Source organism: Emiliania huxleyi (assembly GCF_000372725.1).
Source record: "Emiliania huxleyi CCMP1516 chromosome Unknown EMIHUscaffold_172, whole genome shotgun sequence".
Lineage (NCBI taxonomy): Eukaryota > Haptophyta > Isochrysidales > Noelaerhabdaceae > Emiliania > Emiliania huxleyi.
Window position 1 is genome coordinate 46,852 of NW_005200861.1, and position 13,337 is coordinate 60,188.

The 13,337-nt window shown below is 68.6% G+C and overlaps 4 protein-coding genes across 4 annotated transcripts in view; 2 read left to right on the top strand and 2 right to left on the bottom strand.

Annotated features, from left to right (window-relative positions):
* Positions 1-196: 196 nt before the first annotated feature.
* On the bottom strand, positions 197-3,974 carry EMIHUDRAFT_231361 (hypothetical protein; the record flags this gene model as incomplete). Its single annotated transcript, XM_005784117.1, has 13 exons — positions 197-271; positions 435-926; positions 1,083-1,240; positions 1,302-1,362; positions 1,570-1,830; positions 2,172-2,243; positions 2,370-2,431; positions 2,471-2,585; positions 2,679-2,798; positions 2,953-3,022; positions 3,102-3,397; positions 3,564-3,593; positions 3,669-3,974. 13 exons carry the CDS (start codon positions 3,972-3,974, stop codon positions 197-199), a joined length of 2,118 nt encoding a protein of 705 aa, XP_005784174.1.
* Positions 3,975-4,009: 35 nt separating this feature from the next.
* EMIHUDRAFT_456200 (hypothetical protein) lies at positions 4,010-7,778 on the bottom strand (the record flags this gene model as incomplete). Its single annotated transcript, XM_005784118.1, has 9 exons — positions 4,010-4,237; positions 4,800-4,937; positions 5,037-5,110; positions 5,426-5,588; positions 5,661-5,739; positions 5,908-5,998; positions 6,073-6,231; positions 6,352-6,477; positions 7,136-7,778. The coding sequence occupies 9 exons, from the start codon at positions 7,776-7,778 to the stop codon at positions 4,010-4,012; spliced, it is 1,701 nt and encodes a 566-aa protein (XP_005784175.1).
* A 2,280-nt stretch (positions 7,779-10,058) lies between these two features.
* Positions 10,059-11,042, top strand: EMIHUDRAFT_231364 (hypothetical protein; the record flags this gene model as incomplete). The annotated part of the gene is made up of 1 exon (XM_005784119.1): positions 10,059-11,042. One exon carries the CDS (start codon positions 10,059-10,061, stop codon positions 11,040-11,042), a length of 984 nt encoding a protein of 327 aa, XP_005784176.1.
* Positions 11,043-12,830: 1,788 nt separating this feature from the next.
* Positions 12,831-13,337, top strand: part of EMIHUDRAFT_231367 (hypothetical protein) — a gene marked incomplete at both ends in the record, with an annotated part of 1,295 nt that continues 788 nt past the window's right edge. The window contains 2 exons of the mRNA XM_005784120.1: positions 12,831-12,871; positions 13,161-13,209. Of these exons, the coding sequence (XP_005784177.1) occupies positions 12,831-12,871; positions 13,161-13,209 (90 nt within the window). The remainder of the gene's footprint in view (positions 12,872-13,160; positions 13,210-13,337) is intronic.

A 13,337-nucleotide genomic window follows, 5' to 3' on the forward strand; every position in this document is an offset into this window, starting at 1 on the left:
TGCATGTGCTTGAGCTCGGCGCAGAGCCACGTCTTGGTGTAGCTGCCCTCCGCGCCGTCGCGCGCGCCGGCCTGCTCGGGGCCCGCCGCCGCCGCGGCCGACCCGTCAAAATGCAGGCTGCGCTTCGAGAGGCGGAGCACGCCTGTGAGGAAAATCCCGAGAAGGTTCGAGGACGGTTCGTGGAGGCGGCTGCGATTCAAGAGGCGCGCAGCGCGCCTTGCCGGATGCCGCCCCGCCAGACCAGCTCACAAGGCTCGTCGAAGAGCCACGCCTCGTCCCAGCCGCCCTCCGCCGCGCGTTCCGGCGGCGGGGGCGGCACCGCCGCCTCGGCGGCAAAGCTGGCCAGCGGCTCCGCGTCGGGCGGGCGCGGCGGCGAGGGCGGCGCGGCGGCCTCGGCGGGCTCCTATGGGAGGGTTCCGAGAAGGTTCCGAGACCGGGCTCGAAGAAGAAGCGGCCGCCTCCGCGGGCAGCTCGGCCGGCTGGCCGCTCTTCCGCTGCGGCGACGCGGGCGAGCCGCCGGCCTCGCCGCTCGAGACGCGCAGCGAGCCGCCGCCGCGCGGGCCGAGGTCCGCCACGCCGACGTCCAGCGCCGCCTCATCCTCCTCGTCCTCGTCGCCGAGCTGCGGGTCGTCGACGGCGCCGTCGGAGGCGATGCGGACCACGGTCTTGGCGAGCTTGGCCGCCTGCCTCAGCTTGGCGAGCGACCCCTCCGACTCGCGCGCGTCGTCGCCGACGGAGCCGTCGCGCACCGCCGAACCGCCGCTCTGCTGCTGGACGAGCGACGCCTGCGCGTGGTCCGTCAGCTGCGAGTTGGGCAGCTGCAGCACCCGCCGCCGCCAATAGTCTTCGCACTCGAGCAGCTCGCACCGCTCCTCTGCGCGCGCGGCGGCGCCCTGCTCCTGCGGCGCCTCCCACGCGCCCTGCTCCTGCTGCAGCGAGCGGTGCGTCTCCTTCCACCGCTGCGCAGCGTGCGCCGCCAGAGCCGCAGCGCGGCTCCACGCGGCGCCGACGCGGCGCGCCTCCTCGGCGCGCAGCGCGGTGTACGCGCCCGCGGCCTCCTCCGCCGCCTCGGAGCACTGCACCGCCTCCTCCTCCGCGACGGAAGCCCACGCCGCCTGCGCAAGCCCGACCCGCTGGGCCGCATCCGACACCGCGGCCGCCGTCTGCGCCGCGTTGTCTGCCTCGAGCGCCGCCGCCGCCTCGCGCAGGAGCGGCGCGTCGAGCAGCGGCCCCCACGCGCCTATCGCGGGCAACCTCAGGTCCCCTCGCGGCATGTCGGGCGCGTAGCAGCGGGGCATTACTCGCGCCAAAGGCCGCGAGGAACTGCTCCGGAGAGCAGGCGCCGCTCATCCACGCGGGAGGCTCGTCCGCGGCGAGCGCGGCCGCGAGCCTTTCGAGCGCGGCGGGCGAGGCGAGGGGCGCGCCCGCGTCCACGGCGGCCCCCGCGGCGACGGCAGCGTCGATGTGGAGCAGCGAGGTGGCGGGGCCGTCGTACGCGGCGGCGGGCGGAGGCAGCGGCTCGGGCGCCGCGAGGTCGGCCGCGATGGGGAGGCGGTAGGTGCGCAGCACGCCCTGCAGCGGCGGCACGAGCGCCTCCACCATCTCGCGCTGCAGCTGCGTGCCCGGCACGTCGCGCACCTCGAGCACCTGCCGCCGCAGCGGCAAGGCGAGCGAGACGAGCAAGTGCAGCACGTGCTTCCGCCGGCCCGGCCAAGACTCGTCGGCCGCACCCGCGCGCTCGTGGCTCGCGAGCATCGCCCACGCGGAGCCCTGCTCGAGGTCCCGCCACAGCAGCTCGCGCAGCCGCTGCCGCGCGGCGACGCAAGCCGCCTGCGCCGCCGGGTGCGTGTCGGGGAGGGCGGGGAGCTGCAGCAGCAGCAGCAGCTGCTGCAGCAAGCACGAGTGGAGCGACGAGCCGTCCGAGTCCGTGTCGGTGACAGCCATGGTGGTGGCCGTCGCCACGGCCGCGGCGACCGCGGCGGCCGACTCCGCCGCGTCTGCCGCCGTCGAGATTGCTGTGCCGGAGAGGCTCGACGTCGCCGACGAAGAGCGGGGCGCCGAGACGAGCCCGCCGAGGGTGCCTGCGGGAAGGGGCGCAAAGAAGGCTCAAGGAAGGTTCACGGAAGCGTCACGACACGTCCGCCGGTGGCACCCTTGAGGCCCGCGCCCACCCGCCCCGCCAGCGTGCTCGCGCCGACTAGGCCGTGCGCGAAGCTTCCCGCGAGCGAGGTGAGCAGCCGCGCCTGGGGGAGGGCTCCGAGAGGGTTCCGAGAGGGTTCCGAGAAGGCTCGCGGAGAAGGCTCGTGGTGGAGAAGGGGATCGGCCCGCGCCTCGCCGCTCGTCGACTCGGCGCGCGCCCGAAGCGCCACGTCCGCCTCGTCGTCCATCATCGCTCGCACGAGGAGAGGGTCCAGCAGCGCGAGGAGCGAGCCTAGTCTCGGACCATCTCGGATCATCTCGAGACTCGGACCTCTCCCCAGCAGCGCGAGGAGCGAGCCGATCATCGCCGCCTCCGCCCCCATCGCGGCCGCCCCCTCTGCGGCCCGCAGCCGCAGCCAGCGGTCGGACGCACCGCGCACCGCGTTCTCGGCGCCCCCAGCCAGCAGCCGCAGCCCGACCCGCAGCCCGCCCGCCCCCTGCCCGCACACCCCCTGCCCGCCGGCGCCCCCTCCGACGACGAGACGCACGCGCACGGGCTGCGCGGGCGGCAATGCGGAGAGGGTGTGCATGCGGACGGCGCGGCAGAGACGGCGCAGCTTGGGCGTCGAAGCGGGCAGGTCTGCGGCGAGGCGCTGCGCCTAGAGGGAGGCTCCGAGAGGCTTCCGGGAAGGTTTCGAGGCGGCAGAGGTCCGCGGCGAGACGCTGCGCCGAGCGCTGCAGCGACGCGAGCAGCCGGCTGAGCAGTGCGCGCCGCGCCGCCTGCGCGACGGCGGCGGAGGAGCAGCCGTGCACCAGCGTGAGCACGAGGTCGAGCGCGCGCCAGCACGGGTCGAGTGGCAACGACTCGACGAGGTAGGTGCACCTTGGGTTAGGGTGAGGGTGTGGGGTAGGGATAGGGATAGACTCGGCGAGGTGTGCAGCGAAGGAGTGGGCGCACGCACAGAAGCTCGTTGAGCATCGTTAGCACGTCGGCGCCGCTCGCCTTCGACCGCCGCGCCGGTGGCGAGGCCACGGAGTCGGCCAAAGCCGAAGCGGCGAGCGCCCCCCTGCCCCGCGCCGCCGCCACCACCTCGCCCGCGTACCGGCCGAGGAGCCTCGCGAACTGCGGCTGCCAGAGAGCCGGCTGGGCGGTGAGCAGCTCGCAGTTCTCGGGGCAGAGCCGCAGCCAGAGGCAGAAGCGCTCGAGGAGGGCGAGGGCCTGCGGCGGCTCGGAGCGGCCGCACGCGTCGAGCAGCGCCTATTGCAAGGCCCCGAGAAGGTGGTCCCACGAGAGAGTCGACGAAGAAGCAGCCACACGCGTCAAGCAGCGCCGGCACCGAAGGAGAATCTCGGCGAATCTCGGCGAATCTCGGCGAATCTCGGCTAGTCAGCGCCGGCAGCAGGCGAGGGCACGCAATGCGGACCGCCTCGAAATCGGCGCCGGTCGGCTGCGCCTGGAGGATGCGTCGTGGATGCGTCGTGGGCGTGTCGTGACGTGGGTGCGTCGTGCGGGGGCTGAATGCTACGACAGGCGGCAAGTGGTCTGCAGGCTGCGTGGTCTGCAAGCTGCGCGCCGGCGCTGCGAGGATGAGCGAGACGAGGCACTCGCCCGCCTCGGGGGAGGGAGGGAGCTGGCGGAAGGCGAGTCGGACGGCGGCCAAGCCGCGCATCCGCATCCACCCGGCCCAGCCCTGCGCGAAGTCACCGGACGCGGCGGGAGGCTGCCCGGCGGCACGGCCGCGGAGCCCGGCCTGGATGCGGTCGGAGGCGGCGAGCGGCGCACAGACAAGTCGCGCAGCGAGCAAGGCGACGGCGCGGTTGGGCGGCGAGAGCATCAAATGCACGAGGGCGAGTAGTCCTCCGCGCGCAATCAGCGCGGGCAGCACGGCGGCCTGAAGGGAGGCTCCGAGAAGGCTCGGAGAAAGAGCTCCGTCGCAGCCGTCGTGGGCAGCGCGGCGGCCTCGTGCAGCGCGGCGAGCTGCAGCAGCAGCTCGAGAGCGGCCTGCTGGCCGGCGGCGTCGGAGCCGCTGCAGAGCACGTGTGCGAGGAGAGGCGGAGCGCCCAGCGCGGCCAAAGCCTCGGACGAGAGGATACACGCCTGTGGGAAGGTTCCGAGAGGTGCAGGAAAGCTCGTGCGTGTGGCCTCGAGGGGAGGAGGAGGAGAGGAGACGCACCGTCAGCAGGTGCTGGGTCTGCAGCGACGACGCCATGGCAACCTCCGCCTCCACCGCCGCCGCGACCGCCGCGGCCGCGCCACCCGCCTCGACGGCGGTGCCGGCGCCCGCGGCGCCCGCGGCAGCGGAGGTGCGTGCCGCGTCGAGCAGCCGCTGAGACAGTCCGCAGCCGATGGCGGCCGCCTGCAGGGCCAGGGGTAGGGTTTCAAGGCCATGGCTTGGCTGCCAGCTGAGCTGCAGCTGCAAGCTGCGGCGTGCGGCGTCATGCGAAGGGGCTTCGTGTCCCAGCGCGGTGCGACCTCCGCGTCGGGCGCTGAGTTACGCGCGCTAGGCCCATGCGGGCCTGACACTTCCGAGACACTTCCTTGGGGCCGGTGCTGCGTGTGTCTGCCTGTCTGGCTGAGCCGAGTACCGTGCGGCCTGGGCTGGGGCTGCGTCTTTGTGCGTGTTGTCTGTCGCTCTGAGATGGGTCTTGGTTGGGACCACCTCGTCGGATGCAGCCAGCGCGGTCAGCAGGGAGAGGTGCGCTGAGCGCACGTCGGTGGCGAGCCGGCGCCAGATGTCGAAGCGCAGCAGCACGCACTCGATCAGCGCGCGCTGCAGCGGCGGGCAGTCACGGCACGCCTGGCAGAGGCGGGCGGCGGCTCGGAAGTGCGGTGGCGCGTTCCGACGGTGGCGGGAGGGAAGGGAGGAGGGGAGGGCGTGAGCCTCAGAGAGCTCGACGAGCGCATCGACGGCGGCGGCCGAGAAGTGGCACGGCGCGGCGGCACGCAGCAAGTGGCCGAGGAGGAGCATGCCTGTCTAGACGAGAGAAGCGTGGACCGCCGCTCAAGCTCGCTCGCAGCAGCTGCCCTTCGGAGCGGGGCATGGCCGCATCTCGGCCGCATCTTGACCGCATCTCGACCGCATCTCGGCGGCATCTCGACCGCATCTCGGCGGCATCTCGACCGCATCTCGGCGGCATCTCGTGCCTTCCGAGCGGAGCATCTCGGACTGGTTGCGCGCGTGTTCGCGCAGCGCGGAGGCGAGCAGCTGCACCACGCAAGGGAGCAGCTCCGCGCCTGCAGGAAGGCTCCGAGAAGGGTCGGAGAGGGCGTACCAGCTCGCAACACCACGGAGCAGCTCGGCGCCGCGCGGCTGGCTGCGCCGCCGCAGCGGCAGCAGCGGCCGCAACAGCGGGAGCATGCCGCCAAGCGAGTCGCGCGCAGAGAGCGTGTCGACGCAGGAGATGTGCTCTGAGCGCGGCCGCGCCAGCCACGTCCCCTCGGCAGTCACCTGGCGGCGGGGGGGCGGCCTGGTCAGAGGAGAGCACCGCGCGGCAGCTCTGGCGGCGGCGGAGGCCGACACCGCGACGCACGCGCCGCCGCCGTCGGTGAGCCTCGGGTGCCACGCTGCGGCGATCTGCGGGAGCTCGAAGAAGGCTCGCCTGTGCGTGCGTGGGGTGTGTGTGTGGTTGGGGGTGGGGTGGGGGTGGGGGGAGAGAGAAGGAGGAGAGGGGCGCGACGCGAACGCGGTGAGCGTGTCCGGTGAGCGCATCACGACTTGCGGTGAGCGCATCACGATTTGCGGTGAGCGCATGATTGCTCTCACGCACCCGGCGGCCGCCGCCTCGAACGTGGGCGCCATCTCTGCGCCCCCGAGCGCCGCGCCGAGAAAGGCGAACGGCCCGAGCAAACCACGCAAGCCTTTGTCAGCAATGATTAAGTACTCATCATTGGTCATCATGAGAAAGGCGAACGGCCGGAACGACCACGCACGCCTCCGCCGCTGCGTCCGCCGCCCGCTGCGGCGCCGACGGCGGCGGTGGCGCCGAGCGTGTTGGCCGTCGGCGTGAAGTTTGGGTATCGGAATGCGGCGGCGGCGGCGGCGGGCTGCCCGTCGATGGAGAGGAGCGCTTCGTCGCGCGAGAGGAGGGAGCCTGCGCGAGAGGGAGGGAGCCTGTGCGAGAGGAGGGAGCCTGAGGAGCCCGTGCCGGGCTTCCCTCTTCTTGAGGCGGCATCTCGGCGGCATCTCGTCCCGATCTCGGCGAGATCCCCGCCTCTGCGGAGGGAGAGGAGCACAAAGTGCCAGCTGCCCGGCCGCAGCAGCACCTCGGGGCTGAAGGGGGCGGCGGAGATGACCAGCGGCTGGTCGGCCGCGGGGTGGCGCATCCCAAAGGCGGCGCCTGCAGGCAGGGCTCCGTGAAGGCTCGGGGAAGGCGGCGGGCGGCGGGAATGGCGCATGTGCAAGGTGGCGCCGACGCGGCTGCCGCCGAGAGCGCCGCCGAGGAGGCGCGTCGCTGAGAGCCGCTCGGTGGGCTCTCTCCTGTGTGGGTGAGCTGGAGAGGGGTGGGGGGCGGGCTGGCGGGCGGGTGAGTGGGTGAGGTCGGCGATCTCTCCTCGAGTCGGAGACGAGGAGCTCCGCCTGAGGCGTGGGCCAACAATCATCAGCGGATCGCGGCGGCGGCGAGGAGAGGCGGAGCGGCGGAGGCGCGGGAGGAGCGGGAGAGGAGAGGGAGGAGCAGCTGTGTCTCGGCTGCATCGCTCGCCCTCAGTCGGAGTCCGGAGTCGCTCGAGTCCCTCCGCAGCGGCTCGGAGCCGTGGGGTGGGTGGAGCTGGAGCTGGAGGCCGCAGCCGTGCACGTCGTACAGGGAGAGGAGCGTGGTCGGCGCGGTGGCGGCGCTGCAGGTCGGGTCGAGCTGGACCTGAGGGGAGGGAGAAGAGGGGAGGGGAGGAGGGGGAGGGGAGGAGTGAGGGGCAAGCGGCGCGGTGGCGCCCTGGCGCTGGCTGCTCGCCACGCACCCAGCAGGCGGCCGTGAGCGAGCCTTGCGCCGCGAGGCCGACAAGGCCACTCGCGGGCAAGTCGAAGCCTGCAGGAAGGGTCCGAGAAGATTCCGAGAAGGCTCTGGTCGGCCGCCGCTCTCGCGGGCAGGTCAAGGCCTGTCGCCCCGAGCGCGCCCGGTCCCATGTCCCAAAAGGCGGCGGGCGTCCCCTCCGGCAAGCTCGAGGCGACCACGTCACGCAGCAGCCGCAGCAGCTCCAGGCAGCGCGTCGCCGCCGCGTGCGACGACTGCGGCGCAGTGCTTGCCGCCACGGCTCGCTGAGTCGGAGATCCGTCCGCCTCGGCACGCAGCAGCGCCGCGCCCGCGGCCTCGAGGGCCTGCAGCTGCTGAAGCGTCGCGCGAGAGTCGTGCACGGTCAGCCGCTGCATGCCAGCGAGCCTGAGCAGCTGCAGGAGCTCGATGCGGACGGCCTCGGAGAAGCGGGCAAGCATTGGCAGCACTGCACCCACCAGCCCGCGGCTCGCGAGCGCGTGACGGTTGTGCGGCGACTCGCGGAGCAGCGCGCACAGGCGGCAGAGGAGCGAGAGGGCGCGGGACTCCTCCAGGCTGTCGAGCGTGAGCACCATTCGCATGACGCCCTCCGCATTCGAGATCCGAAAGTTGCTCAGAAACGGAGAGAGGTCGTCGGATGATGCGGACGCCATCTCTTACCGCTTGTGCGTCGTGACTGCTTGGGCGCACCTACCCCACGCAAACGCACTCGGAGCCTGAGTGTCCGTCGAGAGTGGGTCGGGCGCCGCTTCAGCAAAGCGAGAAGAAAACTGCTTACTCGAGTACCGACTGCACTCCAAGTGCTCCAAGTGCTGCGCGGAAACACTAGGGAAGGGACTGGCGCGCACACTGGCATACACCATTCGAAAGAGTTGGTTTTTAATTTTCGTTGTCGTCCTCGCCGCTCGCGCGGTCTGTGGAGAAAGAAAAGGGCCAGGAGTGCGTGAGTGTTCTCTGGGCCCCTATAAAGGCCCTGCCTGCGCGGCGTGAGAGCTCGGAAGCGAGGTAGCGAGCTTTGCAAGGCGATCGAGGACGGCGCGGTTCACCCCCCCCCCCCCCCCTCACCGAAGCGATGGATGGAGATGCGTTCCGCGTGGTGTGACACAAACGAGAGGAAGAGACTTTGCGACTTGAGCGTGTCTCAACTCTCAAGTTTCCTTCTCGCGCGCCTCGTTGGTTCGGTCTCCAATCCAGTCGTGCGGCCTGCCTATAGAGAGGAACACATGGCAAGCACAAAAACAACACATGGGCGTCAGCAGGCCGGCGTCGCCATCCTCTTCAGCGGCCACCTGCGCCAGAGGTGCGTCTTGGCTCCCGTGCTCCATCACGTGGAGGTTTGCCATCGCTCCTTCCTGCGCTGCGACGTGTTTGTCCACACCTGGGCTGAACTGGAGCCTCGGACCCCACACTGGCGTCGAGGCTGGCCGAGGAGGAATGTGACGGGCCCAGAGTTTGATAGCAGAGCCTGCGTTGCGAGGCTCAAGCAGGCTGTCTTGGGTCGCGGCGCGAGCCTCTCGATGCTCGTAGAGCAGCAGCCAGAGGTGCCGCTCGATTCAGCGCTGGCGCCCGACGGCTTGCCATTCAACGCGTCCGGCATGCTTCACTGGGGTGCCGCGAGGCACTTTGGTTGGAGGATGAATGTGAGGGGCATGGCGCAGGCGGCGCGGTTGCGTCGATCGTCACGTAAGACTCACGTGCTGTCGCTTCGGGTGCGCCCAGACGACATCTGGCGCTTCGGGACGCGCGACCAGGTCGCCAGCTTATGGGGCTGCATGAGACGGGTTGCTAAGGCGCTGCTGGCGGGCACTCGTGTGCGTGAGAGAGTTGGCGTGCGGTGGCAGGGCGGGCGCGAGGTGGGTGTGCGGTCGAGCTGGTCGATCCTCGCCATCGGGCTGCACTCGTGCTCGCACATCAACGCGGGGCTCACCGTCGTGGGCAACGACAATTGCTTCTTCGGCACGCCGCGCGTGCTCGAGCGCATCTACTCGCGGTTTGTGCCCTCGCGGTATCGGGACGTGTACCTTGGGATGAGCAAGGCGCGGCTCCCTCACGATCGACCGGAGCTCCAGCTCACGGTCGCTGCGGGACTGGAGCGCGTGCCTCTTGGCCTGCCGTGCACGTCGAGCGCGTACAAATGAGAGACCCCCCCCCCTCCCCTTTCTCCCACTAAAAGTACGTACAACTGAAGGCTGCAGATGGGATAGGTGCGAGATGAAGACTTGGGCATCTTGACGGGACCCAAAGAAAGGGCCTAAGCGCCGGCACACACAGGCAGCGATTCATGCCATCCTGTCCGGTCAGTGCTTTTTTTCTCGCCTTCTTTTTCTAACGGAGTCGCTTAGGCGGCTCCGGTGGTGTGCCGGTGATAGTACTAGCACGCGCCAGTTCGCACCTGTCTCGAGCCTGTGTGCTGTGAGAGAGCGTGGGTCAATTCTTTTTCTCAAGTCCACGATATGGGATAGGTAGCGATGGAAGACTTGGCCATCTTGACGGGACCCAAAGAAAGGGCCTAAGCGCCGGCACACACAGGCAGCGACTTCATGCCGCCTCCTTTCCTTCAGTGACTGGCGCAGGCCGCCATGAATAAATAAATAGAGCAGGCATCTCCAGCCTCCAGGAGAGATGGGCGACGCATGAACAAGGCACAGCGCGCACCCCGCCCCGCTCGCAGGGCGTGCATCACACAGGTGGAGTTTCTAAAGAAAGAAAGAAAGACAACAGACAACCCAGGGGAGGGATGAGAGGACGGCACGCCGCCACCACACAGGGATTTTAAGGAGAGGTGTGTGATGCGCTAGCCGTCGCCCACCCTAGGGAGTCTGCCTCTTCCTATCTCTCTTCGCAGTCTCTCGCCGCTTCTCGCTGCAACCTTCATGCCACCTCGCGGTCAGAATATCGCGAGCGAAAATTCTTTTTCTGGCGCCGCCAGCGATATGATCGTCGGCGCCAACAACCTCCTCCTCCTCGCCGCGAGGACAGCCTCGCCGTGGATGGCTGCGCCGCCGGCCACACCGTTTGCGCCCAACCCGCCGCGGGACGGCGGAACCATCTCCGAGCCGGCGGCCAACTGGGCCATCTCGCGCCTGCTGCGCGCCGGCGTTGAGATGGACACGCCCGCGCTCAGGGCGTCGGTTCCCACCACATTTCTGCGCCCATCGCCGTCGGAGGAGCGGCCGATCGCGCTCTTCTTGCACGGCGCAGACTTCTCCTGTCTCGAGTGGCGGTTCTTGCTGCAGCAGCTGTGCGAGGAGGGCGTCGACTGCGTGGCGGTCGACTGGTACTCGGGCGGGTGGACGGAGCGCGGCCAGATCACGGCCGCGCTGCGCGCGAGCGACGCGCAGCCGTGGACGCTCGTGCGGCAGCACCTGCTCGCCTTTTGGGAGCAGCAGCTGCGAGGCCGGCCGGTGGTCCTCATCGGCGCCTCGCTCGGCGGCGCGGTGGCGATCGACTTTGCGTCGACGCACCCCGAGGCGGTGGAGAAGCTGGTGCTCATCGACGCGGGCGGCGAGTCGTACAAGGCTCCGCCGCCCGACACGGTCGCCGCCTTTGCCAAGCCCGTGCTCGCCGTCAAGGGCCTCTTCCAGGCCGTGCAGGCGAGGCTGCCCGACGACGCGAGCCGCATCGTGTCGCTGCACCGCGCCGAGCCGGGCTGCTACGAGGCGAGCCTCGCCTACCTCGAGAGCGGCTCGATGGCGAGGCGAGTCGGCCGCGAGCGCATCCAGCAGGTGGCGCAGCCGACGCTGGTCGTGTGGGGGACCGAGGACGACATCCTCCCGCTCTCCGACGCCTACGCCTTCGAGAGGGACCTGCAGCACTGCGTGGGCGTGCGCGAGGTGCCCGGGAGCGGCCACTCGCCCCATCTCGACCAGCCCGAAGCCGTGCTCGCGCACTTGCGCCCCTTTGTCGCGCAGCGGTGAGCGGTGACCCCTCACCCCGGGCGCGGCCGCAGGCGCCATCCGCCAACACGTGTTTCAGTATTTTTTCTTTTCGTTTTTGCGCTCCACCTCCAGCGGCCAGGCCGCCCAGACCGCCCACGTGCCACGAGCCCCTCGTGGGAGCGCCGGCGAGCCGGACACGGGGCGCCGGCCGCCGCGCCCGGGGGCGCCCGCGCCATGCGCGAAGGCCGAACGAGGCTCGGCTAGATGTGCCAAAATACAAGCTGCTTCGGCAGCCGATGAGTCTTCTCGGCACGCAGGTCAAGTTCCCCGGGTCGTTCTGGGAAGGGCGAAAGTTCACCACGGAGCGTCAGGGGCGGGGAACCCGCAATTTGAGATGCTGAGGGCATTTTGAGTTGCAAAAAATCAATTTAGATTGCATTTTTCAATTCAGAATGCCGAGTTGACTTTTCGCATTTCAAGATGCACACCGCATTCCAAAGATGGTCCACGCATTCCAGGATGCGTCGACCATCCTGGAATGCGAACTGCATTCGTGAATGCGCTAGCATCTGGAGTTACCCCTTTGCATTCTAGGATGCTCCTTGCTATTTCAAGTTGCCTTCCTTAACCTGAGATGCCCAGCATTTTGGCCAATGCCGCATGTCGGCGGGGCATCGGGTAGGCTGCGGCTCGGCCTGCGCCTCGGCAGTCGTTGCCGCTGCGCAGCTGGATATGGTGGCGCACGTGGCGTGGCCTGTCGTTTGCATGTTTTGCGGTGGCAGCCCATAACCGCACGAAATGTGCATGGCCCTCAGCAATCCGTGTTCGATCGGCAACGCCCGTGCCGCTGCTCTGTGTCTCGTTAGAATAGGCAATGAAAAACGGCGCCCGCTCTCGTCGCATGTGCGCCGGTTGACATATCATGTATGTGGCTCTTTTATGGATAACAAGGAGTCTCGTTTTCAACTTTTTCTTCTTGTATATGAGCCCGCAGCCCGCGGCTTCCTCGCGCGTTTCGCGCTCCTTAACGGTCTCTCTCTCGCCAGCCCTCAACTGTTCAGTAGAATTTGCTGCAACTGGGCAGATTCATGTGGTATCATGCTGTCCTCATCAGGTGTCTGTGCCGCAGCGTAGGCGAGACTCTAATCTCTATGCCTCGGCACCCCCATCGAGGCAGCTCGCGAGGTGAAGCTTGCCAGCAAGGGTATTGTTGCCTACACTAGGCAAGGGAGCACTATGGTGTGAGCCTGCCAGCACTGGTGCGCAAGCCAGATCAGTACAGTCGTACCGGGCAGCAATGAAGCGCGTTGGGTGCCCGCGCCGGATGCAGTGCTAACGCGGCAAGCTTGGGCCGCATCAGCAGATGCGTGAGGCGGTGCGGAAACCGTTGTTTCAAGGCCACCTGGTAGGCTCACTCCTTCCCATCCCAGAGGTAGAGGGCAAGGAAGGTAGTCGATACCCTCGCCACAGATGGACATTTTCATTCAGTGTTATGTGCTACTTTCAGATACGTACGTAGGAGGACTCTGCTGACGGGGTATTTTAAAGCCCAAGAAAGAAAGAAGCAGGATTGTAACGCCCTCCGCCCACGCACATTGTTTTCCGCACTTTCCGCATATTCCGCAACGGGAATAGTAAACGGCAATTTGGGCAATTGTCGGAGTCTCCCATTCTGTAGCGTCAAAGCGCAGCTGCCTCGTGGCTCGTGGCGCATGGTGCATCCTGCCCGCTCCCCCGCAGCTACGCTGCTGGTGATTGATGTCGCACGCGCATGCCCACCCTCACGGCACCCACGCCATACCCGCGCGCTGACAACACATACCTGACATGCGCACTGCACCGACATCCAGCCAGGCTCCCGCGTCGACGTTGACGCTAACGAAGAGAGGCGCGTTGAGCCGGCGCAAGGAGCACGTCTCACTCACACCACCACTGACGGCCTCCCACTTCTCGGCCGCAGCTTTTCACAACGTGGTACCTTCGGCTCCTCGTCGCTAGCATCATCTCAGCGAGTACACCCTGCCTCTCGCCGTTTGCCCTGGCGAACGTGGCCGTGCTGATTGTCTACCGCCGCGTGGCTGTGCGAGATCTAGACGTGCACACCCCGCACGCCACTCGGCTGTGCTTGCGCAGCAGACGGCGTGGGCGGCTGCGCAGGCCCCTGGCCGCGGAGGAGGAGGCTGGCCCGTCTGGCGGTGTGCTGGCGGTTGGAAGTAAGAGGGAGAGGGAGAGGGAGAGGGAGAGGGAGAGGGAGAGAGAGAGAGAGAGAGAGAGAGAGAGAGAGAGAGAGAGAGAGAGAGAGAGAGAGAGAGAGAGAGGGAGAGAGGGAAAATT